The sequence below is a fragment of the Tenrec ecaudatus genome, chromosome 6 (genome assembly GCF_050624435.1).
Source record: "Tenrec ecaudatus isolate mTenEca1 chromosome 6, mTenEca1.hap1, whole genome shotgun sequence".
NCBI classification, from domain to species: domain Eukaryota; kingdom Metazoa; phylum Chordata; class Mammalia; order Afrosoricida; family Tenrecidae; genus Tenrec; species Tenrec ecaudatus.
This window is the reverse complement of record NC_134535.1, coordinates 113302310-113327957: the sequence shown is the minus strand read 5'-3', so window position 1 is coordinate 113327957 and position 25648 is coordinate 113302310. Positions and strand designations below refer to the sequence as shown.

General features: G+C 38.3%; 1 protein-coding gene across 1 annotated transcript in view; it reads left to right on the top strand.

Annotated features, from left to right (window-relative positions):
• Nucleotides 1–7249: 7249 nt before the first annotated feature.
• Nucleotides 7250–25648, top strand: part of PIK3C2G (phosphatidylinositol-4-phosphate 3-kinase catalytic subunit type 2 gamma) — a 419757-nt gene continuing 401358 nt past the window's right edge. Inside the window, exons 1-3 of the mRNA XM_075553327.1 lie at nucleotides 7250–7918; nucleotides 11849–11931; nucleotides 14795–14952. Of these exons, the coding sequence (XP_075409442.1) occupies nucleotides 7250–7918; nucleotides 11849–11931; nucleotides 14795–14952 (910 nt within the window). The remainder of the gene's footprint in view (nucleotides 7919–11848; nucleotides 11932–14794; nucleotides 14953–25648) is intronic.

Here is a 25648-nt window from a genome sequence, read left to right as displayed (position 1 = left end):
AATCTTTGCTGCTTATCATGAGGTTGCTTTTTATTCTAGTTGTAAGGGTTGTTTTTTTCTTTATGTAGCTGACGTTTAATTGATAGAATAGTTTTGATTTTTATCAGTACATGCTTCAAGTCCTCTTCTTTTTCAGCAAGCAAAATTGTTTCAGCTGCATCTGGCAGGTGGTTAATGCATCTTCTTCCAATGCTTCTCCATCATGTAGTCCAGGTTCTTGGATTATTTTCTCAGCATGCAAATAATTCCCTTCCCCCTATGATTCACCTTCCTGCTGGAGGGCACTTGGAGACCTGCTGGAGACCTGTGGGAGCCCTGGGTATGTGTCCACCACCACTGGATTCACAAGACTTTTCACCCACCGGCCTGTGATCTGTCTGCATGAGTCTGAAGAGGGACTTATGGACTCGTATCAGATGTAAGGGCTTGATCTGCACTTGCTGGGATGCTTTCCTGATAAATTACTACTTCTTGTCACTGGACTTGTTTCTCTCATCAGCGTGGCCTAACACAACATTGTTTGAGAAATTCTGCATTATGTTGCCTCCTTTTTACTCTGAAATTTGCCCAGATATGGATCTCTCCCAGTCAGTTGACCTAGTAGCTAGCTGTCTGCTAAATTTCTTGCCACAGAGAGTGATATACACTTTCTGTACCCATCTGTTGAAATAATTCATTTCACCTGGCAATTCCTGAGGCCTTGTTTTTTGCTAATGCTTTCAGTGTAGCTTGAACTTCTTCCTTCAAAATCATAGGTTCTTGATCATATGCTACATATTGAAATGTTTTAATGTTAACTTATTCTTTCTGGTACTATAATTCTGTGTATTCCTTCCATCTTCTTTTAAGGCTTCCTGCCTCCTTCCATAGTTAGACTACGGAGTCCCTCATTATTAAACACACGGCTTGACAGTTTTCATCAGTTCTTTCATCATGAGAAATATCAGTTGTGTTCTTCTCTTTTAGTTTTTTAACATTAGGTCTTTACACATTGATTGTTATACTTTGTCTTTTCATGCGGCCTTTGAAATATTCCATTCAGCTCTTTGGGGATAGTGGGCTATACAATGAGTTGCTAACAGTTTGAGACCATCAACAGTTCTGTGGGAGACTACTTCCAGAAAGAGTTACAGAAACGTATAGGGGCAGTCCTACTCTATCCTATAGGTGACAATTAGTTGGTATCAATGTACTAGCAATGAGTTTGATTTGGTTATTCAACTATTTTACATAATTTCTTTTTCTTTAACTAGGTTATGTCCAATAGAGAGTCAATTCTGACATATATTTTCATATTTTATTTCATTATGATGTTTACATGTAGATATATCTATATGCTATCTATTTCATTGTGATAGATATATCTGCTTGATATCTATACCTGTACCTGTTCCTATACCTATACATACACCTTTTCTTATACCCAATATATCATCCAACATTTCATCTGGTCTGTAGTCCTTAGTATTCAATGAGAAATCTGTACTAAACATGTCATCTATATTCAGATGAACTACACTCATTGTCATATTTTGGCTCTTGTGGATTTGGTTAAATTGTTTTCCAATTTCAACTAGTCGACACCTGGTTTTTACTATTGACATTAATTTTCTCCATTGTGTCTTTTCACAGAAGTTGATTTCATTAATGTGTAGTCCACCCAGGAGGTCCATGTGTATAGTCCTTACTTAAGAATAAGTCATTAATTTTTCAATATTCAATTATGGAATATGTAATATAATTGCTATCACCAAGGCCATATTTTCCAACTCCCAATCCTTCTTTGTTTCTGCAGTCTGCATTCTTGTCATCAGTAAATAGCCCAATATTTTGTTTTCTTGGTGTCTTGTTTTTAGGTATATTTAGAGGTTACTTGGGGGCACTGAGTCACAACATTGCATTGAAGAGAACACATCAGCTCCTGTTTCTCATATATAGTGTTTCACTCTATTCTCAGCTAAATGAGAAAATTCAAGCCCACAGTATAAGATAAAAACAGTAAAAAAATATTTGAAAAAGAATTACATTTTAAAGTACTTCCAAGGAAAGCTGTATAGGCACCCATAGTGGCTAATTGGATATGCAACAAACTGTCGAATCTTCAGTTCAGTGGTTCAAGCCACCAGTCACTTTGAAGCCATTAAAAGATTTAACTGCTTGGAAAATCAAAGGGCAGTGTGCTCAGTCATATGGAGTCACGATGAGTTAGAATCGATTCGCTGGCGGTGAATTTGCATTTGGCATGGGGGATTATGCTGTACATATGGGAATTGCACAGTTGGATACTGCAAAGCCAGAACATACCTTGAGAAGAGGGGAGCATTACAAAGGAAATTTAAAGTCACATACATGGAAGGTGTGAGGACAACTGAGAATGTCAAAATGTAAGATTCTATAACAAGTTAAATAAATATTTTGAAGAGCTAAACTTTTCTTCTTCAAATACACAGTGAGCATTTCAGAACACATTTTAATATGTAGACATCAGTGGATAACCCTTACTAAATGTTTCAGAGGTGAGCTTGACGCTAAGCTTTGTAAGAGAAATTGTAACTCTCCTTTCAAGTGTTTTCCTGCCCAGGTGCAGCAGTTGGGCCATCTTATGAGAAGACTGGGGCAATTCGATTTTAAGAAAGGAATTTGAAATTTGACGGACTTATTTGGAGTGGGAGAACATTTCATTTTCTATTTGTTGTACCAAACTCACTCCAACCAGTTGATTATAGCTCATAGTGACCTAGAGGACAGAGTGGAATTTCCCCTGTGGGTTTCTGAGGCTATACATCTCTTGGGGAGCAGACGATTTCTTCTTTCTAGTACAGAGCAGCTGGCAGGCTCAGACCACTGGCCGTGTCATTAGCCATGCAGCACACAACCCACACATCACCAAGGCTTCTTATATTCATGGCCCCCTTTAAGATAACACATTTGAACTACCTGTTATGTAGTTCCAAGAAAAGGTGAAATGATACTTGGGGAAAATTCCAAGTCCATATAATTTGCAATTTGAACTGATTAAATATATCTTTGTATCAAATGATGTCATGTGAAGTACATTTGACCTAAATACTTTACAATACAAGCGATTTTAAATAAATCCAGTGTGCACTTCCTCTATCTCAGTCTTACTTACCTTACAATAAAATATTCTAGTTTTTTTTAAATGGGAAAACAGAGTCAAGAGTGGTGTCTGACTCGTGTCTGATCAGCTAAAAACTAGAGCTGAGCAGGTAAAACTGCTGCCATTTTCAGGACGCAGCAGCTCAGACATATCTAGAAGAATGTCCAAACATATGAAGCATTAGGATATGTGCTGGCCTGTGTTATCAGTGGATTGCATACTTCATCAATTTTAGACTGAAAAGAATTTGTAGAATTCTTCAGTTTCCTCATCACTCTGTTAGTGGTTAATGAGTGAATTGCAATGGCAATGCTATTAGTCTTCTTTATAGGTATACAGATCTTCTTTTAACACTGACAGTGGATAGATCATAAAAAGTTCTTTTTGACAATGGTTGAAGCACCATTCCTCTTAAATGTGGTAATCTCGGCACTGGCCCTCACATGATTATGCAATTCAGAATGGCCCATACCAGTTTATTAAGGCCTAACGCCTAGGATATCAATCTCTACGGGATCCAGTTCATTTTTGGAAGCTCCCATTTTTCTTAGATTCATACTTCATGCATTCAAATTTTCAAGTTGAGAGGCTATTTGCAGCTTCTTATTTTGAGTTGTGGCACACCAACCAATGAAGGAACCAAAGGTTTTGTTTCTATTCATGCAATTCTTTTTTCTTCTTCTTCTTCCAAATGTAAAAGGCATTGTTCCCCCCCCCCCCCCTATTCTGTTCTAGTCTGGAAGCTCCACTGAACCCTGTCTTCCTGGATGATCCTGATGGCATCTGAAATATTGAAGGCTTGGCTTCCACCATCACCACAACACACAGCAGGACAATAAATGGATAGGTGGGTGGTACATAGTAAATGTAGATAATTATATTTTGTATCTTATAAAGTATGTTGATGATGAGATGTTATTGTACATCAAGTACAGAGGGAAGCACCACAAGGCTCCCAATGAAAAACAAAAACTAAAAGCCAAAACAATATTGCTGAGTTGAACCCCACTGAAAGCAACCCTGTGGAACGAAGTAGAAATGAGAGGCTATGAAACTTTATGGAAATAGAATACTTCATTTTTTGCCTTCAGCAAGACTCACTCAAGTCTCACGGCCATAGAGTCAATCCCAACTCCCAGAGTACCTGTAGGATAGGTTAGAATTTCCCTTGTGGGTTTCTGAGGCTTTAACTGGCTATGGAGTAAAAAGCTGAATCTGGCTCCCCCAGAACAACTGGTGGTTCTGAATTCCCAACTTTGTGGTTATCCACCCAACACATAACCACTAACCCGTCCCTTCAACAGAAGAGATGCTAGTGGGTTCAAACCAAAGCACAAAACTTAACCCACCAAGATCCTTGAGCACCAGGTCGGTGCTCCAAAAACATTACGCCTCGTGATTATCATTGCTATAGATAAAAAAGAAATACAGCATGCAGAAAATTTTAACTTCAGAGTTAGATAACTAGCCCTTATGATGTTTCATTCACAAGAATGCCTTTTTAATTGCAAAATTCTTTAAAAAATGTTAAATCTGAACGAGTCTTTTAAAATCAACACAAATTTTAAAAGTCACTTCAATGTAACTATATTTATTAGATGAAGCAAATCAGATGCAGCCAGGCCAAGAAGTCCTGGAATCGGTGTTAGGTTAGGTGGTTATGTTAAAATCATACCTGATGACACATTCTGATTTTCAGGGCAGAGCTCAATGAATGAGTATTATTTGTCTTAATGAAATGAGCTTTCAAAATGAAAATTTAAAAATTCCAATGCCTGGAAAAGTTTTATAATGTACTATGATTTTTAATCAATGTCCCATAAATTATAAGAATAAATTGGAATAATATTTTATAGATTTATATTTTACTTTACATTTTAGTCTATATATTTTTTGTTTAAATCTTTTGACATTTTCTCCCAAATCCTGACTGAATACATGAACTACACTAAGCTTAATTCTTTTGTTTCTTAGGTAATTATAAATCTTAAAAGTGATATTGTTTGCATTTTGCTAGACTGTAGAAAACCACAGTAAAACAAATTCAAGGAGGGAGTTACTTGGTTAGTATCTCAACTACATGTTCTATTATAGTATGAAAAGTGGATTGAATGCAAAAAGTATGAATGGCAAAAAAAATTTGAAAGCTCTTTAAGAGATGGTGAAACATACCTGACGACTCAGTCAAAGTTTTAAACAAGGATTTTGCTCGTGGTAGAATATATATATATATATATATATATTCTATATATTACACATATATATGTAGTTTACCCTATAGCACCTAGTATTTTTGTTGGATTTTTCCCCCTTTAATAAATGATAAGATAGGAAACTTTACAGATAAAACCTTGGATTCTATTCTGAATTAAAAGATACCTGGGCCATCTGGGGGCACAGAAAACACTGGAAGAAGAACATATTTTAATGTAATAAAATTTGAGTTTGGGACTTTTACTCACCTATAAAAATATAAACCCATTTATATTGTATAGGTAATAAGAGAGTTATCTGAGTTGGATGTATATAGATGGTCATTGAAATCACAGAAGGTTTGAAATAACTTCTAGATAAAATAAACTAACAAGAAAACAAAAACACATGGTAATCACCAACATTTCAACATTAAGGGCCAGACTGAAGATGAATAATAAGAAAATGAGTGTTTTATAAAGAGCAACCATAGAACTCAGAGAGTAATGTGTCATGGAGATCCAGTGTAACAAAAGGAAAGGGAAGAGAAGGGAAGGAAGGAAGGGGAAAGCATAATTGAGAAATAAAATACTGGAGAGAGATTGGTTGTTGTTGTTATTGACAGTGATGTTGTTGTTGTTGTTAGGGACCCTGTAGTCAGTTCTAACCCATAGATGCCAAATGCAAAACAGAATGGAACACTGCCTGACCCTGCACCATTCTCTAAGTATTCCTTTGCTTGGTCCTATAGTTTTAGTCACTACATCAATCCTTCTACTTAAGCTACTTCCTCCTTTTCTTTGTCCCCGGACTTTATCAAGCATGCTACTTTCCCATAGGGATTGCTTTCTCCTGATAACACATCCAAAGTATATAAAGTGAAGTCGTGCCATCTTTGCATCTAAGAAATATTTTGGCCATACTTCTCCCAAGACAGAGTGATTTGTCCTTTTGGTAGTCAATGATACTGCCAATATTTTTATTACCAGCACCACAATTGAAGCACATGGATTCTTCTCTAGTCTCCCTTGTATAATGTTCAACTTTCACACATATAGGAGGCATTTGAAAATTCGCTGTCTTGGGCCCAGAGTACCTTAGTTTACAAAATATTTTCTTTGCTTTTTAATACTCTAAAGAGATTTTTGTGCAGTGGATTTACCCACACAAGGCATCTTTTTATCCCTTCCTGCAGCTTCTATGAACATTGATTGCTAATCCAAGCAAGACCAAATCATTGACAATTTCAACCTTTCTCCACTTAGAATTGGAAATGCCACAGAGCTTAATGACAAAAAGATCATTGGTGAACTGAAAAGGTGTCATAACAAAATGGGGGAGTGAATACTGACAGTTTGTCATTTTTAATGCATTTATTGGATGGAGAGGGAAGGATATAGTTAGTCACTTTAAGATGGTAAGATTATTGTTAGGAATGAAATAATTGATCATGGAAATAAAAATAAGTTTTCACCAGGTTCAAATGATTATTGATGATTGACGATAGAGGAAAATACTGTTGCTTTAGACAAGTGGATATTTAGGGTTATTTTTCCTAAAAAAAAAAAATGTGGTCTAAAGAGAAGAGTGACCCCAGACAGGTTCATGAAACTCCTGTGGTTTTAGAATCAAAGTATATCTCTGTTGCAGGGGTTTCAGGCACTTATCCAAAGTCAGTCCTCTCCCTTGGACTCCCGATGGTAGAAGCCTTGGTGAAGTTTTATCTTACTGAAAGAATTGTCCCCATTGCTCAGAAGAAATGTTAATGTATTTGTTTATATTTTGAAGACTTCTTTCAGATTTTATTTCTAATTATTCAAATACATTTTATTTCCTTTTGTTTGTCTAGGGGGAAAAAGTGTTTTTCCTCTTCTATCGTATCATCAAGGAAATAACTGAAGCAAACTCAACCCTCCCAGTTATATCGACTAAAGAATGGCGCATCATTGGCTAAGAGATCAAAATCCTCCTGAGGAGCAGGATGAGCACCAAGACTTTCACTCTGTAAATCAACCCCCTTTTCCCAGCCAAATCAGTCTGGGGTTTGACACAGTAGTAGATGAGCTCAGGAGTAACATTCCACGCTATCAGGGCAACGTGGAAGAAAACACATTTGTTGTGCCCAGTACACCAAGCTGGGACTCAAAAAGATATTCGTTAGATGACACATACCAAATGTCTTTGAATAACTTTACCTCAGCAAGTCCTGAACTATTCATGCAGCCAGATAGACAAGCACCAATCATAGGTTTTAAGCCTTTTGTTCTCCCCAAACCTGGAAATGTGATTACAGAAGGCTCCCCGGGAAACTCCATAAGAAAAGGTGATGGTGCTGAGGAGTTCAGATTCCACAGTGCAACCCCATCATTCACTAGTTTGGATACAACGAATTTATGGAGAGATCTAGAAAACGACAATCATTCTTACCACTTAGGACTTGAAAGCAGCGCTCTCCCTATGTATCCATCTTTCTCAACTGAATATACGAAAAAAGAAAACTTTGAAACTATTGGAAATATACCCCTAGTAGAACCTTCTCTGGAGCTCTCTCAAAATTATTTGCTCCCCAGGCCTTTGGAAAATGCGTTGCCAATGAAAATAGAGGTATGTATTATGTATTATCAGCCTAAAAGTATGAACCTGAAAGAATCAATAATATATGAGATAAAATGGTAATGAACATAAGTAACTATAAATAGAAAATCCATTGATATTCCTTTTGAAAAAGTAATTTGCTATTTACAAAGTCCATGTACCTCATCGACTGGTTCTATGCTATTTTTTTCTAAAGAAAATTCAAAAAATTTTCAAGTAAAATTTAATTTACAGTTAATCCAAAATAAAATACTATAGTACTTACATTCATATTTGATGAAATTATCATAGTTGTAGGTTTGACTGATATATTTTCTGGACTTATTTTGTTAATATGAAAACACACAAACATCCATGTATTCCATTATATTTATCGCTTGTTAGGTTGCTCAGGCTTAATTTCTTTTTAGCTTTATTGGTGGAAGAGTTTCCTTTTACCTGAGACTTCTAAATTACACTGATGACAAGTAACTTCTATTAGGGATCATCCTCAGAGTTGGAAATTAAGTAAACTTTGAACAACTAATCCTAATGGCTTCATTAGCATATTTTTAAATTTCTCTGCTTAAACAGTGAAGCATTAAGTAGAGTAAAAAGAAGAAACTTGTTATTAAAGTTGCAATTTATAAGACCATGCCAAAATACTCATGTTAATTCAACAGCTATTATCAAATCCTTGAACTATGCCTGTGATATGCTGAGCAGAATGAATATTGAGGGGTGGGGGGAATATATATGATACTTGATTTCAGGAATAGTTAACTGGTCATATAAAAATGCAAACAAATCATGACAACACAGTAAGTAAAACAGTAGATTGGGTGAGGACATAGACAAAGAAAGATCTCATTCCTCCTGAGAGATTGACAAGAGCAGTTAGCCCCTTAGCTAATCTGAATGGAACCTCTTACAGAATCATTAATTGGATCTTGTGAATATCTACTTCTGGTTCTGAGAATGAAACAAAGGCATTCACGGTCTTGTCACTGAAGGTGACTGTAGAATGAAAAAGCTAAACCAGTTTCTGTGGAGTCAAGCTTGACTCAGGCTGACACTACAGGTTGGGGTAGAACCCCTCCCTAAGAGTTCCAAGGCTGTGAGCAGAAAGACTCATCTTTTTTTCCGGAAGAGCCCACGGCCCACTATGCCAAAGGGGCTCCTTCACATGTATAAAAGTGGGTGCAATATATGAAAGAACTGATTTCAAGTATCAAATAACATGTAATATAGGGCCTTGGCCTTTGAGAAAAAGGAAGCATATGCCTTTGGCCTTATGACCATCCTGGTTTCCCGCCTGATAGCTCTTTCTTCCTGCAGTGCAGAGTGGTGAAATCCAATTTAAAGTGTTATCATTCAGTTGATGGAGCAGTGACTGTACTTTCAAGCAGGTGAAATTTTCCTACCAAGGAGCTGGGGAAGAAAGATCTAAAGTGGGTATGAGGCGGAAACCTTCTTTATGCTGAGGATCAAATGGTCATGTTGTTCACCATCTACAAGTGGACGCTTTGAAGTACAGGGATCTCAACTCATCCAGGGAGGAAACAGAACTGTGAACTTGAGAGCTCAAAAGATCATCCCTTGAAAATAGAAATGATTCTCTAAAATAAGTACTACCATCACCAATATCTATATAGCATTAAAAATATATATCAAGGTTGAGATGACCAAAGGAATCTCATATGCCTTCCAGAGAAAAGTGTACACTTTGTGAAATAAAGACAAATTAATTGAAAGTGTGCCATTAGCAGTGTTCAATGTATAATAAAAATACATAGATACATAAGTGATAAGGAAACTTTTACCCTAACCTAAAGAAAAAAGAAAATCCATTAAAATAAACTAAGTATCGCTGCCCTCCTTATTGGTCCTGAGGGGTTTATCTGCTCTGAATTCCCTATGTCGCACACTCTTGTCTGTACCAGTGTACATGTTCCGGTCTAGCCAGATTTATAAGATAAAATCAGAGCAATGGTAGTAGGGGGGGGCGCATTAAAGACCTAGAGGAAGGTGTGTGTTTCGTTGGTGCTATACTGCACTCTGACTGGCTCTTCTCTTCCTTGTGGCTGTCCTGACAGGCTGTCCAATTGACTACTGATGGGCACTGGGTCTCCACTCTGCCCTCCCTCTCATTCCCATTGATATGCTTTTGTTTGTTTTGTTTTGGGTCTTTGATGCCTGATACCTGATCCCATCAACACCTCATGGTCACACAGGCTGCTGTGCTTCTTCCATGTGGGCTTTGTTGCTTCTGAACTAGATGGTCACTTGTTTATCTTCTAGCCTTTAATATTTCAGACGCTATATCTTTTGATAGCCGGGCACCATCAGCTTTCATCACCACATTTTCATATGCGCTTATTTTGTCTTCAGCAATCATGTCAGGGAAGGTGAACATTAAAGAGTGTGGTGTTAGTAGAACAAATTGTTCTTGCATTGAGGGAGAATTTGAGTGGAGGCCCGATGTCTATCTGCTACTGTAGCAATACTAGGAGGGTAAGGGTGAGAGCGGGGGGGAAAGGGAACAGATCACAATGATTGACATATGTCCCTCCTCCCAGGAGGATGGACAGCAGAAGAGTGTGTGAAATGAGTCAGGGTAAGAAATGAAAAAAAAAAAAAGATCAACTATCAAGTGGATAAGGGGAAGGAAGGGGGAAATGAGGAGCTGATGCTAGGGGCTCAAGTAGAAAGAAAATGTTTTGAAAAGGATGATGACAACATGTGCCTAGACGTGTTTGACAGAATGGATATATGTATGGATTGTGATAAGAGCTGTAAGAGCCCCCAATTAAAAAATAGAGATAGAGAGACTCTGAGAAAATTCACATGTGGAAATGAACACACAGACTTTAAACTGGGGGAAGGGAGACAACGGACATTGTAAGATATGAAATAATAATATATAATTGATCAAGGATTCATGAGGGTGAGGGTGGGGGATAGAGAGGGAAAAGAGGAACCTATACCAAGGGCTCAAGTAGAAAATGTTTTGAAAATGATGCCAAATATGCACAAATGTGCTTGATACAATTGATGTATGGAATATTATAAAAGTTGTAAGAGCCCTCAATAAAATGATAGTCACAAGTGGATAAAACAATAGTCTGAACTTAAATTTATAAACTATGAAAAAAAAACATACATAAACAAAAGTAAATGAAAATTCTGGTACTGAAAATATACCCTTTAAAATAAAAAAGGACACTGGATATGCTTTAAAATACATATAACCCCTTCCTAGGGGGATGGACAACAGAAAAGTGAGTGAGGGAGATAGCGGTCGGTGTAAAACATGGGGGAAAATTTATAAATTATCAAGGGTTAATGAGTGAGGGGGGTCGGGGAGGAGGAAAATGAGGAGGTGATATTGGCTCAAGTAGAAAAAAAATGTTTTGAAAATGATAATGACACATGTACAAATGTGCTTGATACAATGGATGTATGGATTATGATGAGGTGTACAATCCCCAATAGAATTATTTTTACAAAAAGTACATATGAGATGGCAAGTCTATTTCTGTGCAAGTTTTCCTTAAACTTAAAACTACTCTATAAATTAGGTGTATTAAAATATACTTCAAATGAAAGAAGTGTAAAAAAACATACTACTAATCTATAGTAATAGAAAGCTGAATAAAAGTAGTTTTCATAAAAAGTATTGGATTAACATGAGGAAGCTTTCTAAAATGATCTCTGTTTTGACTGACAGAGTGGATTGAGGGGGGTATTGATTTCTTGTTTGTATACATTTATACATTCATCAATTCTTAAATTATGCATTCAAAACAGTGCATTTCTCTGCTTAAATGCTATTTTAATTAAAAATGAAAACTACATAAGCATTTTAAACAGGATAAAACATAACAGGATACAAATGAAATATATATGTTAATTTTCCTTTAACACCAAATTGTATTGACAGTTTTTGTTTTGCTTAAGCCAATAGGTTGTTCTATTCAGCTTATTGAAGTACCTCAAGGTAGTAATTTGAACTTGGCCTCCTTTTGTGACAAAGTAAAAAAGTGAGTATTGCTACTTCATTAAACATTGAACTATTTTTATAATTGAATTGATTAATTATGGATATATAATTTCAAAACTTGTGAACAAAATTCAATAATTTGTGAACACAGTTAAAATCCAAGTTTTGCTGAATTAATTCCTTAACTATTAAAACTGTTTTGGCTCTTTTTTTGGTTTGGTTGGTTTTGGCTCTTTATAACCAAATGACTCAGCCACCAACTAGCACAGATTTATCCTTTCTGACTCAGCTACACTCATAGAATCCAGAAAGTATATTTCTCTAAACTGTAGAACCTACCTTTCATTGCACCACTTGTTTGTCTGGCTCAGGACTGGGAAGAGTTTCATTCTGTTCTACAGAAGTGACTCACCAGCACCCAAAAAATCCACCGTGAAAAAGCCAACCTTCACTAGACTGCCAGAATTCAACAAAGGCATGGATGTGTGCCCGCTAATATTTACATCTGATCACTAGCAAATATTACAAAAATGCTCCCTCAGAATCTGCTACTCTGTTAGCTAATAGCTTTTAGCCAATTAAAACATAGGCAAAGTTACTAAAGTTACTAATCCATCTTTTATTGCTGTTTTCTTGAAAAAAAAAGAATGAATTTATATATTTTAAATCCTGATTTTTATTAGTGAATATAGTTTTAACATAATAACTATATATAATTTTTAGTTTATATATAACTTTTAGCACTCTACCAAAAAATCATTTGGGATTCACATTATTTAAAGGCTTTTTGAGTGCCTGTTGCCTTGTACATGATGAGCGATATCAAATCGAAAACAAGAGCAAGTTCTTCACTCGAAAAAGCTGGTTGCCAATTAGAGAGGTTGAAAGGAAGACATACAAAAATGTAACTTCTCGAGTCCATAAAAATGTTCATGCTTTAATTAATTTCATGCTCTAGTTCACACCAGAAAATTTTAAATGGCACTTTGAGTTTCTAAATTTGTGTCTTCAAAGATGTCAATATTGATTTTTTTCAAGAATAGGTTATTCATTGCAACAACCTGACAGGCATTGCCAGAAGGAAACGTGTGACTCTGAACGTAAGATGTGGTAATTCCGCCCTCTCACATTATCCCGATAGAACAAGACAGCAACTTCATTTAACTCCACTGACCAGGCATTAGCCCCATGAACCAATTTTTTTTTTAACATGGCCTTCTTGGATTAGATCTAATTGTAGATTCAATAGTGATATGGACATATTTGACAAATGATAGCTTGTCAGTCACTCATAGTTTATTTCTGAAACACTTAAATGCAATTTTCCTAATGGTCTGCTTCAGAGTGTTCCCTAATTGTTTTTATCTACACTTATGTGTTTTTCCTTCCAAAGTGACTAAATTTATAAATGTAAGGCACTTTTTAAACACACAAACACTATGCACTCAACAATAATTGTTTTGAGGACACACACAAGAGCAGTAAGACTTAGAGCCAGTCCAAGGCCCTTAGTTCACACGAAGACCAAAAGCCGCAGGTCTAGCAGCCCCTGGGCACCCTGGGCTAGGCTGCTGGTTGCGAACTGCAAGTTCAGCAGTTCCGCACCATCAACAGCTCCGTGGGAGAAAAAGGAGATTTCCTACTACACTCTCTACAAGCCGTGGGAGCAGTTCACTTTGTAGTCACTGTAAGTGGGATTGACTCCAGTTTCATGAGAAACTCTCCAAAGATGTTTGAAATTCATATATTGTCAAGTTTCGTTGTGTATCTGCTTTAAGGAGGCTTTCTGACTTGTTGCTTTCTGATTCTCCTGTGAGTTTTTTCCCCCTCCCCCAGTAACACAAACTCATCGCTGCAAAGTTTACTCTCTCCTTTCACGCTGTTTTGACTTTGATTCCAAATAGACCTATTCCTCATTTATTGATCATCTCGTTATCTCATATTTTGCATTTATAGCAATAATAAATAATCTATTATACAACCATTTTTTCACATCATGAACTTATATTTGGAAGTAGTGAATGTTGAAATGCAAAGACAGAGCACACTGGCTGTGATTACTGAGGTTGTGTGTCAACTTAGCTGGGTCATGATTCTCAGTTATTTGGCAAATGTGTAATGCTATGATTTGCACTTACGTAATGACATGTTCATTGTCAATTGTGTACTTTGATGTGCTCATCCCCGTTTTATGTAATGCTAATTTTTCACATAACATATTATTGGGAATCTAAGCAAATTAATAAGTAAGGAGCGGATGTGGATGTGGATAAGTCTTAAAGGACCATGATGCTCTAGGTCTTTTCCAGGCAATGATCGTTTGATTTTAGAAACACTTCAGGAGGACTTCTTGATTTAAGGGGTAACAATGATCTCTTAGCAACATTTCAGGGTTTCATCCCATTTCAATTGCGCCAGAAAATTCGGAGTTCATGGAAATTTTAAATTCTATTATGCAGTTTCCTCCTTTTGATCTGGACACTTTTATAACTCCCCCACCCCCCAAAAATGCTCAGTAATGGTAACTAGGCAGCCTCCCAGTTTTCTGGTCTCATGGCACAGGAGACAGGTGTTCAAGCAAAGAGTAGCATATTCCGTTTCCTCTTCCTATTCCTTGTTCTCTGTCCTTTGCTGCTGCTGGTGAACAGAGATGAATTGTCACTATTGCTTCAGGCAAAATGTTCCTTAGAAAGTTTCAAGATATTGCTCTATACTTTTTCTTAGCAAAGATGTAATCTCTGTCAATCTAGCATAGCACAATACCGCAAATCAACTGTCTATTATGTCATATTTAAAATATCTTATAGCAAAACCCTGTATGAGATTGCTTATTCTGTGGGAATTATTTTAAATGATATCTAACACAGCATGTCCTAAATATGTTTCTTACATTGATTTTTCAGAATTAAAGAAGCATATCCTGCAGCTGATACCAACTCTAACTCTGGGAAGATCTGGAGCATTGTAACCGCATTCCCCCAGGAGCTCTTCTCTAAGACTAGATTTAATATAAATATCGTTAGTGACTACTCAACACAACAACTCCACCTTATGCCATATGGTAAGCAACCTTACAAATAACAAAAATCTACATAAAGCTGTTGGGACTGTGGTTCCTTGAATCCACAAAATAAAATATTTTTTAAAGCGTTATTAGCTACTGTTTTGCCCTGAAGTGAAATAGAGAGGAAAGCAGCAGGGAGCCTTTTGTTAACACTGGTGAGGAGGTGGGGGGCGGGGGACTATGGTCTTCAAGATTTTACTGCATAGATCACCCTAGGATGTCTTGTTCCTGCTGTGGAATGCTTAATAGCAAATACAGCAGTTTTCTAGCACATTAAAACAAAACACTGACTTTCAACAGCTTCTAGATAAAAGTGAAATATATATGAAAATGGCTGTTCATAATCATTAGGAGGCACAGTTTTACTCAAATGTAAATAAAATCGGAGAGAGTAGGCTTTGAGACACAGCGTTCATTAGCAACCGCCCCAAAGTGAGAAGTGTCCCATCCCTAAGTCACCAGAGATCCAGCAGAATTCACAGCCCTCTTGAGTCAGGATCTCTGGGATGGAGTACAGGGACCTGTTTTACCCCTTCACCAGGTGGTTTCTCTAACGATTTGCAAACATTATTATGGAGCATTGTTATGAGCTATTAATCCTCACAATGACCTCAAACATACTAGCAATCAAGAATATAGCATAGCACTATAAAAACACATTTTTTTCCTATCATACATGTCACCCTGAGTTAAAAACGACATGGCAGAAATTACCAAAAACCTCATTGTTGATACATTTGAGTTGGTTGCTCTGGCTATTGTGTCAATCCATGTCATTGAGAATTTTCCTGGTTTTCATTGATGCTGTACTATACCAAACATGATAGATTTCCTTTATTAGAGATTGGTCTTTCCTGGTGATATTGCCAAAGTGATTTGCAGCCTCCTATCTCCTAAAGAATATCCTAAGAACATTTGTTCTTCCCTTAGGAAAAGAATATACAGATATTGAGAGAGGGATACTGAAATTAAAGAGTGCAATTTGGATGAATAGAAATGGTTGTCCTACTTCACAATTATACTCTCTTCCCAAGCAACTGAAGCCAACGTGGCCTGGACTCCTAGCCTTTGTGACAGGATCAAGTGCAGGGTACCTGATCTGGGATGGGCAATCTGCATTCTTCTTTATAACTTTGGACGTAAACCAACAAAGATATTGAACCGATTGCTGGGGTCTGCCGTGGTAGCACAAAGTCTTGAGTATTGTGTTCTGGAGAATTAGATTTGGAAGTAGATTTGAAGAGAGCAAGTGAAGCCTGAGAAGGGGAAAGAAGCTGTGAGGAAATGAGGTGGAAGTATAGAGGAAGGTTGAAAGGTATACACCATATATCGAAGTTACCAGGTGATTATTAATTCTATAAAATGATTGTGGTGAATTCTTGTACACCAAACTGCAATCTTTAATTGCAGTATTAGCCATAACAGTGAACTCAACAATACTGATAATCAACAGGAAATGAGGTGAAAGATATACACTATATATTCTTTCCCGCAAAATAGGATGAACCTATCAATTCTTTGTCTTCTTTTGCGTTGTTTTTATCCAACTCTCACATGCATACATGGAGTTTCTATTCATCAAGGCATTGTTTCTGGTCACAATGATACATTTTTCTTTTACTCTCCAAGTACTTTTATTATTACACGTTTTCTTTCTAATGCTATGAAATTTAGTAAGCACCACAAGATGGTTCATACATCAGTCAGAACCACCTGGTTGAACAGACGTCAACGTCTGGGCAATTATGCAGAAAGAATACCGTAAGAACAGATTTCATTATGGAGTTCAAAGTAGGAATTTATCTAGAGTTCGGAATGTTCGCAAAGAAAAATGAATAAATAATTCAACTTTCCTGTGTAGATCTCACTCATATCCTCCCTGCTTCTCTTCTCATTTCCCCTGCTATTCTTACTCTCTGCAAATGCCCTTTCTTTGCTTCTCCAGCTTCTCCAGAGCTGAACCCTCAGGCTTCTGTGCTATCTGGCCAGCCACCTACAGCAGATTCCATATCGCTTTTGGATTTAATTCCAATGTTATAAAGATGAATTCGAATTGCCCATCCCAGATCAGGTAGCCTTTACTTTGATCTAATCAGAATGTAAAGGAGCAGTAGTTCTCAACCTCCCTACCGCCGCAACCCTCTAATACAGATCCTCATATTGTGGTGACTCCCAACCATAAAATTATTTTCAATGCTGCTTCATGACTGTAATTTTGTTACTGGTATGAATCGGGCGATCCCATGAAAGGGTCGTCCAATTCCCAAAGGGGTTGGGACCCAGAGGTTGAGAACCTCTGGCTCAGAGTCTAGGCCAGGTTGGCTTCAGTTGCTTGAAAAGAGTGAATAATCGTGGAGTAGGACAACCCTTTCCTTTCTTCCAAACTACAATCTTTAATTTCAGCATCCCTCTTTAGGCATCTAATTGTGAATTTAGGAATTAAAAAAATAAATATCTTTTACCTCTCTGAGAAGCTTCAGAACATAACTAGGCCATTGTTTTTACTGTGTGAGATTCAAAGTCCAGACCTTCAACAATGTGAGTAATTATTTAGCAGAAGAAATAAGAGGGAGTGGAGGACAGGAAGTAGAAAGAAGGTGATGTAGCCATAAAAGAGAAAAACATCAAAGTAGTCTATCTTATTTGAGTGTTTTTTTGTACTTCAAATGTGCTTTAAAATAGTCTGAAATTGTTTTGGAGGAACATTTCTATAAAAGAAAATATTGCTATAATGAAATACATGAAACAATAAAATTAAACAATAGACACAGACACAAAAAATACACACACGCGCACACACAAAACATTGCCATCAGCTGAATCTGACTCAGAGAGAATCTATAGAAAGGAACAGAACTGCCTCAAAGGGTTTCCAAGATTCAATTCTTTATGGAATCAACCGGCACCATCTTTCTCCTATGGGGCAGCTGGTGAATTTGAATCACTGTTCAATCAACAGGAAGACACTTAACCACTTGCCATCAAGCCTACTCGAAAAGGATGAGAATGGACAAGAGGGCTTCATTCAAGAATTCTGCTTCCCCAAGAATAAGGAAATCGCATCCTTTTAAAGGAACAGCTGTTATAAACAAATAATCCTCTCTTCCCCAGCTTGCAGCTACTTCTATATGAAGATCTCTAAATTCCTATTTCTAACTCCAACCTTTCTTAGAAAGGCAACATTTGAATTTCAGTTGGATATAATAAATAGGAGGTCTCTTGTGTCTTTTTAAATGTTGGAATTAAAACAAAATTTTGAAGAAATTAAAGAGTATACAATGCCTGTGAGCCGAATATGTTTACTAATTTGAAAAGTTTCACAACAAAGGGAAGAAACAAAAGAATGATGAAGGATTTTATTGGAAGGTTAAATGGAAATGGAATCATTTAGAAAAAAAGAACAGTGGTGAACAGGGGATTTTGAATATATAAAAAAGAGAGGGATTACTTGATGGAAGTGGTCCCATGTGTAAAAAAGATCATAGTTTAATTAGATTTGATAGGGGTGGTGGGGAAGTAGAGGTATCTCTAAAACGAGACGTAAAGGAATAGAGGGGGTTGGCTGAAAACTAGAATGTGAGGTGCAGAGTATATAAAATTTTTTAAAGGGGCCTCTCGGTCTTTTCAAGAAAGTCAGCAATATAATATTGTCACGAATGTGAGAACGACCTGGTTGAGTAAGAGATGAAAGAGATTGGAAGATAATATCAGCTGCCAAAATAACAACACTAAGACCAAATCTGTTATAACAAGGTCTAATACTTACTGGGTTACAACATGACCAAGAAGTGTAACTCAGAGATGCTTGGTGATTGACTCTGTTAGTCTGGGTACTTTAGAGAAACAAATGCACAGAAACTCAAACGAGAGAGTTTTATATAAAGGGTAAGTGCACATCAAGAAAACATCCCAATCCAGTGCGGAACAAGCATACAAGTCTAACATTAATCCATATGCCCGACAACAATCCACAAAGCCCTCCTCCATCTCACAAAACAGACCAATGATGCTGACTGCAGGAGGAAAGCCAAGTCAGTAAATGTGTAAGCATCTCAGCGCTGGCAGGGACCTCCACACAGCTGCTCCAACACCCAGGGCTGCATTAGGGTAGGTCCATGTGGCTTCTCCTCAGGGATGTCTTGCAGGAAGTAAGCTTTGCCAGCTGAAGCAGGGAACTGGCTAAGGCAGCTGCACCCTAGTCTGACCATCAGAAAGCAAGAAATCTGAGAACTAGAAAGGTGAGGCTCACAGAGCCATTTAACCCTCTACCCATCAATTAACCCCACATGTGTTTTTTGGCCAGGTTGGCACAATAAACTAACTACCTTAGACTGATGAGAAACATGGTGATTTCAGCTTAGAAGATTTCAGGTTCGATTCAAAATAATAATGAAATATCTAACAAGTAGCATTGGACATGTATGAGTATCCATCAGACAAAAACCCAGGAGACAAGTAGTGGCTAGAAATCGGATTCTGAAATTGTTCATGTAGTGTGGGGTGGTAATGACAGCAAAGTAATAAACGTATGCATGTTCCACTTAGCACAGTGGTTGTGGTCCTGGAAAGGGGTGGGCCAGAGTAGTGAATGGAGAGAATGCCTGTCTTTCAGATACACTGTCATCACACACTGACAATGTTCTCCCTTCTTGTCGAAGTCCTTAGAGTCACGGTTTTGCCTCAGACCATACTCATATTTTCTTATGGCTTCACTACATACCAAATTAGGCTAATCTCCAAATTACAATAAGCTTATTTAAGACCCTTTCTAAGAGTAAAAGCACACTGTAATACTCAATTACTTGAAGACCTTTGTTATTTCTTTCCCCAGTCATGTTTTGGTGACACCTGGAACCACCCGAACACCCATTTTTCAAATCTAGCATTATACTCTTTATTTTTTATTTCCTTCTGTGATAGGTCTGAGAAGGTCAATTGTATTACATTCTGGTAAGAAGTTTAATTCAAAAACCTTTCCCTTAAAATATTAAAAAAAAAACAGCAGTAAAACAAGTCACAAAAGAGCATCTAAGACATAATAGCCAAAAGCAAGCTATCTGTTGTTGCTAGGTGCCTTGGAGTCAAGGAAGATGCATAGCAACCCAATGTACCCCTAAAGAAACACTGCCCAGCCCTGCTCCATCCTCACAGTGGTTCTTATAGTTGAACCCATTGATGCAGCCACTATCAAACCCTGCTACTTGGCTAAGCATCATGTCCCTGTCCAAAGACTGGTTTCTCCTGACAAGTCATGCCCAAAGTATGTGAGATGAAGTCTCACCATCATAGCCTCTAAGAAACATTCTAGCTGTTCTTCTTCTAAGGCAAATCTGTTTACTTTTTGAGAGTCCAAGGTACTTTGAATATTCTTCCTCAGCACCATAATTCAAAAGCATTGATTCCTCTTTTGTCTTTCATATTCAATGTCCAGGTTTCACATGCATATGAGACAATTGAAAATACCAGAGCTTGAAGCAAGCACACCTTTGCCCTTAAAGTACCACCATTATTTCCAGCACTTTAAAGAGATCTTGTGCAGCAGATTCACTCAATTCAATCTGTCCCTTGGTCTCTTGACTGCTGATTCCAAGAGCACGATGGTGGATCCAAGCAATGAGAATTCATTAACAACTTCAATCTCTCTTCCCTTTATCATGATATTACCTATTTGTCCAGTTATGAGGATTTTGTTTTGTTTCTTTTGTTCACAAGGAGTTGTAATCCACATGGATGGCTGCACCTGTTGACCTTCACCAGGAAATGCTTCAAGTCCTCCTCATTTTGAGCAAACAAGATTGTATCACCTGCATATTCTTTAAACCTGATGCCATATTCTTCTTTATATAATCCAGCTTCTGTGATTATTTGCTGTTTGCAGATTGAACCAGTTCAATGAGAGGATATAACTTTGGCACATTCCCTTCTTAATTTTAAGCTATGGAATATTATCTTGTTCTGTTCACACAACTGCCCCTTGGTCCATGAACAGATTCTGCATGAGCATAATGTAGCATTCTGTGACATCCATCCTGCTCAAGGATATACAGAGCTTATTATGATCCACACAATCAGATGCCTTTTCACAGTCAATAAAACATAAGGATACATCTTTCTGGTCTTCTCTGCTTTCAGCCACTATTTATCTGACCCCAGCAATGATGTCACTTGTTCCACATTGTCTTCTGAATCAGTTCTCAACCTGTGACAGCTTCCTGTTACTGTACTTCTGAAGCAGATGATCTTCAGCAAAATTGAACTTGCGTGTGAAACTAATGATATTGTTCTGCAGTTTGAGCATTCTCTTGGGTCACTTTCCTTTGGAATGGGTACAAATTTGGATCCCTTCCAGTCAATTAGCAAAATACCTTACCTCTCTTCCATATTTCCTGGCTTATAAGAGTGAATGCTTCCAGAGGTTTATCAGTTTGTGGCAACATTTGTTTTTTATTTTTTTTTTAGATAATTTTATTGGGAGTTCTTACAACTCTTGTTACAAGCCATACATCAATTGTATCAGGCATATTAGTACATATACTTCATTGTTCTTTTCTAGACATTTACTTTCCATTGAGCCCTGAGGATCCGCTCCTCTTTTCCTCCTGCCCCCACCCACCTCTCCTGGCCTCTTGATAGATTATAGACCGTTAATTATTTTCAAATCTCACACCAACCACTGTCTCCATTCCCCTCTGGTTTCTGTTGTTCTTCTCCCTGGATAGGGGTGTGTGGTTATGTGCCATTCATTGCAATCGGTGCCCACCTCCTTCCCTGTAGCCCACTACCCCTTACCCTTTTGGTATCTCTACTCCCATTCCTGTTCCTGGCTTCCATGTGTTGTGAGGTTTACCTCTTTCCTATAGTTATGTACATGCTCCTGTGTAGTCAGAGTGGGAAGCGGCACTGGGGTCATGAGAGTGGGGGTGAGGAGGCCTCAAGGGAACAGAGGTATATTGCGTGATCCATTAGTGCTCTACTGCACCTTGACTGACTCATCCCCTCCTGGCGGACTCTCTGTGGGGGGAAGTTCCATTGTCCAAAGATGGGCTTTGGCTATCCCCTCCAACCTTCCCAACCCCTATTCTCACCAATGAATTTTTGTTTGTTTACTGCTCTTTATGAATGTTCTGATGCCCATTGCCTGGTCTCGATGACACCTCACAATCACACCAGCTGGTGTGCTTCTTCTATGTGGACTGTTGCTTCACTGTTGGATGGCCACTTGTTTAACTTCAAGCCTGTAAGACCCCAGACACTATATCTTTTAATAGCCAGGCACCATCCCCTGTCTTTACCACATCTGCTTATGCATCCATTTTGTCTTCAGCAATCATGTAGGGTGGGGAGTGGGGGGATGGATGTAGGTGGGGGGCAGGAGGGGGAACATCACAGAATGCCAATTCATTAGAACAAAATGTTCTTGTATTGAGGAAACGTATGAGCCGAGTCCTGAGGCCCATCTGCATCCTCAGTACATTGCCTTATAAATATATGTACATAGGCCAATTCCTCTATTTTCATGGATTAATGTATTTACATAAGTGCCCTCCTCTGTTAATATCCCTATCTATGTCTTTGCTTCCTAGAGCTTGCTTCTGTTTTCTTTTGCCTCCTCCTTTCCCCCTTCTTCCACCTCTTAGTGCTTCTTCTCCACTAGCTTGGTGTTGTTTTAATACTGACAAGATCTCTACCCTATCCTAGATGTTGATTTTGATTCATGGTGTCTGTGACGCCATCTGCTCACCACACTCTTCTCCTGCTTCCTTCTTCCCCCTAGACCTTTTGGGGCCATTATCCCTATTGCCTCCTCCCCAGGCTTCCCTCCCATATCCGTCTCATATAAGTAGGCAAACCAGCAATATCCTAGTCTGAACAATAAGAAAATATAGTTGAAAAAAGAAAAGGATGAGAAAAGAAAGAAAGAAAGAAAGAAAGAAAGAAAGAAAGAAAGAAAGAAAGAAAGAAAAAAGAAAAGAAAGCCTATCTAGGTCCAGGTCTATTTTCTGGTCCCCATGAGTCCCTCCCCCCTGGTCCTGGGGGTTATCCCGGGCTTGTCCCTCCTCACCCGAAGTCCATTCTTGGAGCTCCTCATGAATTCTGTGGATGGGCTTTCCTCCGATTGCTGATCTGTTATGCTCCATTCCCATATTGTCTCCCCACCGTGTGTCCCCATTGTCCCCTGTCACTGTATGCTCCACGTAGGGGACAGCATGTCTTAAGTTGTTGGCAGTCCCACAGTCCTCTCTGTGCCTTAGCAGCTCCATGCAGGGACCTCATCCTCTGGGCTTGGCATGCCTATAGGAAGTCTAAGCTGACTGCCCCTTTTACTTTTGCCTTCTTGGTTTGCTTCTGTGTGGGCATGGTAAGTCGGTTCCTTCCCCCCACCTGAAGGTCTAGTGTCATTCTCTGTGGTACACACTTGCACGGTGGGGGTCACGTAGGGTCTGGTTGGGGCCTTAATCCAGTCTTTTCATGCATTCCTTCATGTGTTACATTGCCCTCCTGGTTTGGCACGTCGTCATGTGGTCTGTATGCAAGCTTCAATTCTGTGGAGACACAACCAATACTCTCCCCCTGGATGGGTTAGTGCCCTGTTTCCCCCACCGCACATTCTCCCTCCTCCTTCCCCCTTTCCCCTTTATTATGTTGGATTCACATATACCTCCTTGGGTTCTGACCTCCACCCGACTGCCTCTGCGTCCACCAGTACATTGTGAAATACGCGTCTTTTCTTCTATTCCTACTGTGCTGATTATACTTACCTCAGGAGACTCATGTTATATTTGTCCTTCTGTGATGGGCTGACCTCACTTAGCATAATCCCTTCTAACTCTTCCCATTAAACGACATGTTTCATGTGATCGTCTGTGCTTTTTAGTTCTGTATAGTACTCCATTATGTGTAAGTGCCGGAGTTTACTAGTCCACTTATCTATCAGTGGAAATTAGGTTGTTTCCAACTCTTTTAAATTGTTAATTGTGCCACAATAAACATTGGAGCACAGATGATTGGTCGTGTTTTATTTTTTACCTCCTTTGGGTATATGCCCAGTAGAGGAATGGCTGGGTCATATGGTAGATCAATTTTCTTTAAGTATCACCAGATCGCTTTCACAGTGGCTGTACAAATCTACAAAACCACCAGCAGTGGAGGAGAGTTCCTATTTCACCACATACTTCCCAACATTTGTTGCTCTCTGATTTTCTCATTTGGGCTAACCTCAGGGGCATGAGATGGTATCTCATAGTTTTTTAATTTGCATTTCTCTTATGGCTAATGGATGGGAACACTTTCTCATGTATTTATTTCCTCCCTAGGGAAATTTCTTTTCAGTTCTTTTGCCCACTTCCTTAGGGGGTTAACTGTTTTTCTTCTGTTTTCAGGTTAAGAGGGTGTTGTAGATTTTAATAATAAGACCTATGTCTGATGTGTCATTACTAAAAATTCTATCCCATTCTGGGGGTTACCTTGTTACCCTCTTCTTATTAAATCCCATTTCTCAATTTCCAGTTCACCTGTGTTTGTACCCTTCCCTATTGCAGTGAACCTATGTATTACCTTGGCCAATGATCTTAGGCCTGTCCTGATTCCTTCCTTGATGGTCCTGATGGCCTTAGGTTTTACTTCTGTTTTCCACCTTGAGTTTGTTCTTGTGCATGGGGTGAGGTAAACATCTTGTTTCATTTGTTTTTACATGAGGATATCCATTGTTTCCAGCATCACTTGGTAACAAGGGCATCCACTTCCCAATTGATGCTTTGGAGACACTTATCGAAGATCAGTTGTCTACATGCAGATGGTTTTACTTCTGGACTTTCTGTTCTTCTCCACTGGTCTGAGTATCTCATTATGCCAGTACCACACTGTTTTGACCACTGTGGCTGTATTGATGTTAAAATTAGATAAAGCGAGTCCTCCAACTTTGTCCTTCTTCTTGAGGAGTTCTCTGCTAATTCTGGACTTCTTCCCTTTTCATATGAACTTGTTGGTATTTGATTGGAATAGCGTTAAACTTATATAGTGCTTTGGGTAAGTTGACATATTTACTACGTTGAACCATGTAGTAAATCCACTACATCCAATCCAGGAGCATGGGGTGTTCTTCCATTTGTGGAGGTTTCTTTTCATTTCCTGTAGTCTTGTAATTTTCCTTGTAGAGTTCGTTAGTTTTTGTTGTTGATTCCTAGGTATTTCAGTTGTAAGGATACTGCTTTCATGAGCTCTTCTTCCATGGTCCTGTCCAGTTTATATAGAGAACCTATAGATATCTGTTTGTTGATCTTGTATCCTGACACTTTCCAAATTCCTCTATCACTTTAAGTACTCCCGTTGTGGAGCTTTTGGGTTTTCAATGTACAGGATAATGTCGTCTGCAAATAGTGATAGTTTCACCTCCTCCTGTCCCATTTGGATCCCTTTAATGTCCTTCCACTGTCTTACATTGTTAGCTAGGACCTCCAGTATGATATTGAATAGAAACAGGGACAAAGGGCATACTTGTCTGGTACCCTTTTTCACTAGGATTGTTTTTGTCTTTTCTCTATTGACTATAATGTTGGCTATTAGCTTTTGTAGATGGTTTGTAGTAGCTTGAGGAATTTTCCTTCCAGTCATATCTTCATGAGTGCCTTAATTAGGAATGGGTGTTGGTTGTTGTCAAATGTTTTTTTCTGCATCTATCAATATTATATGGTTC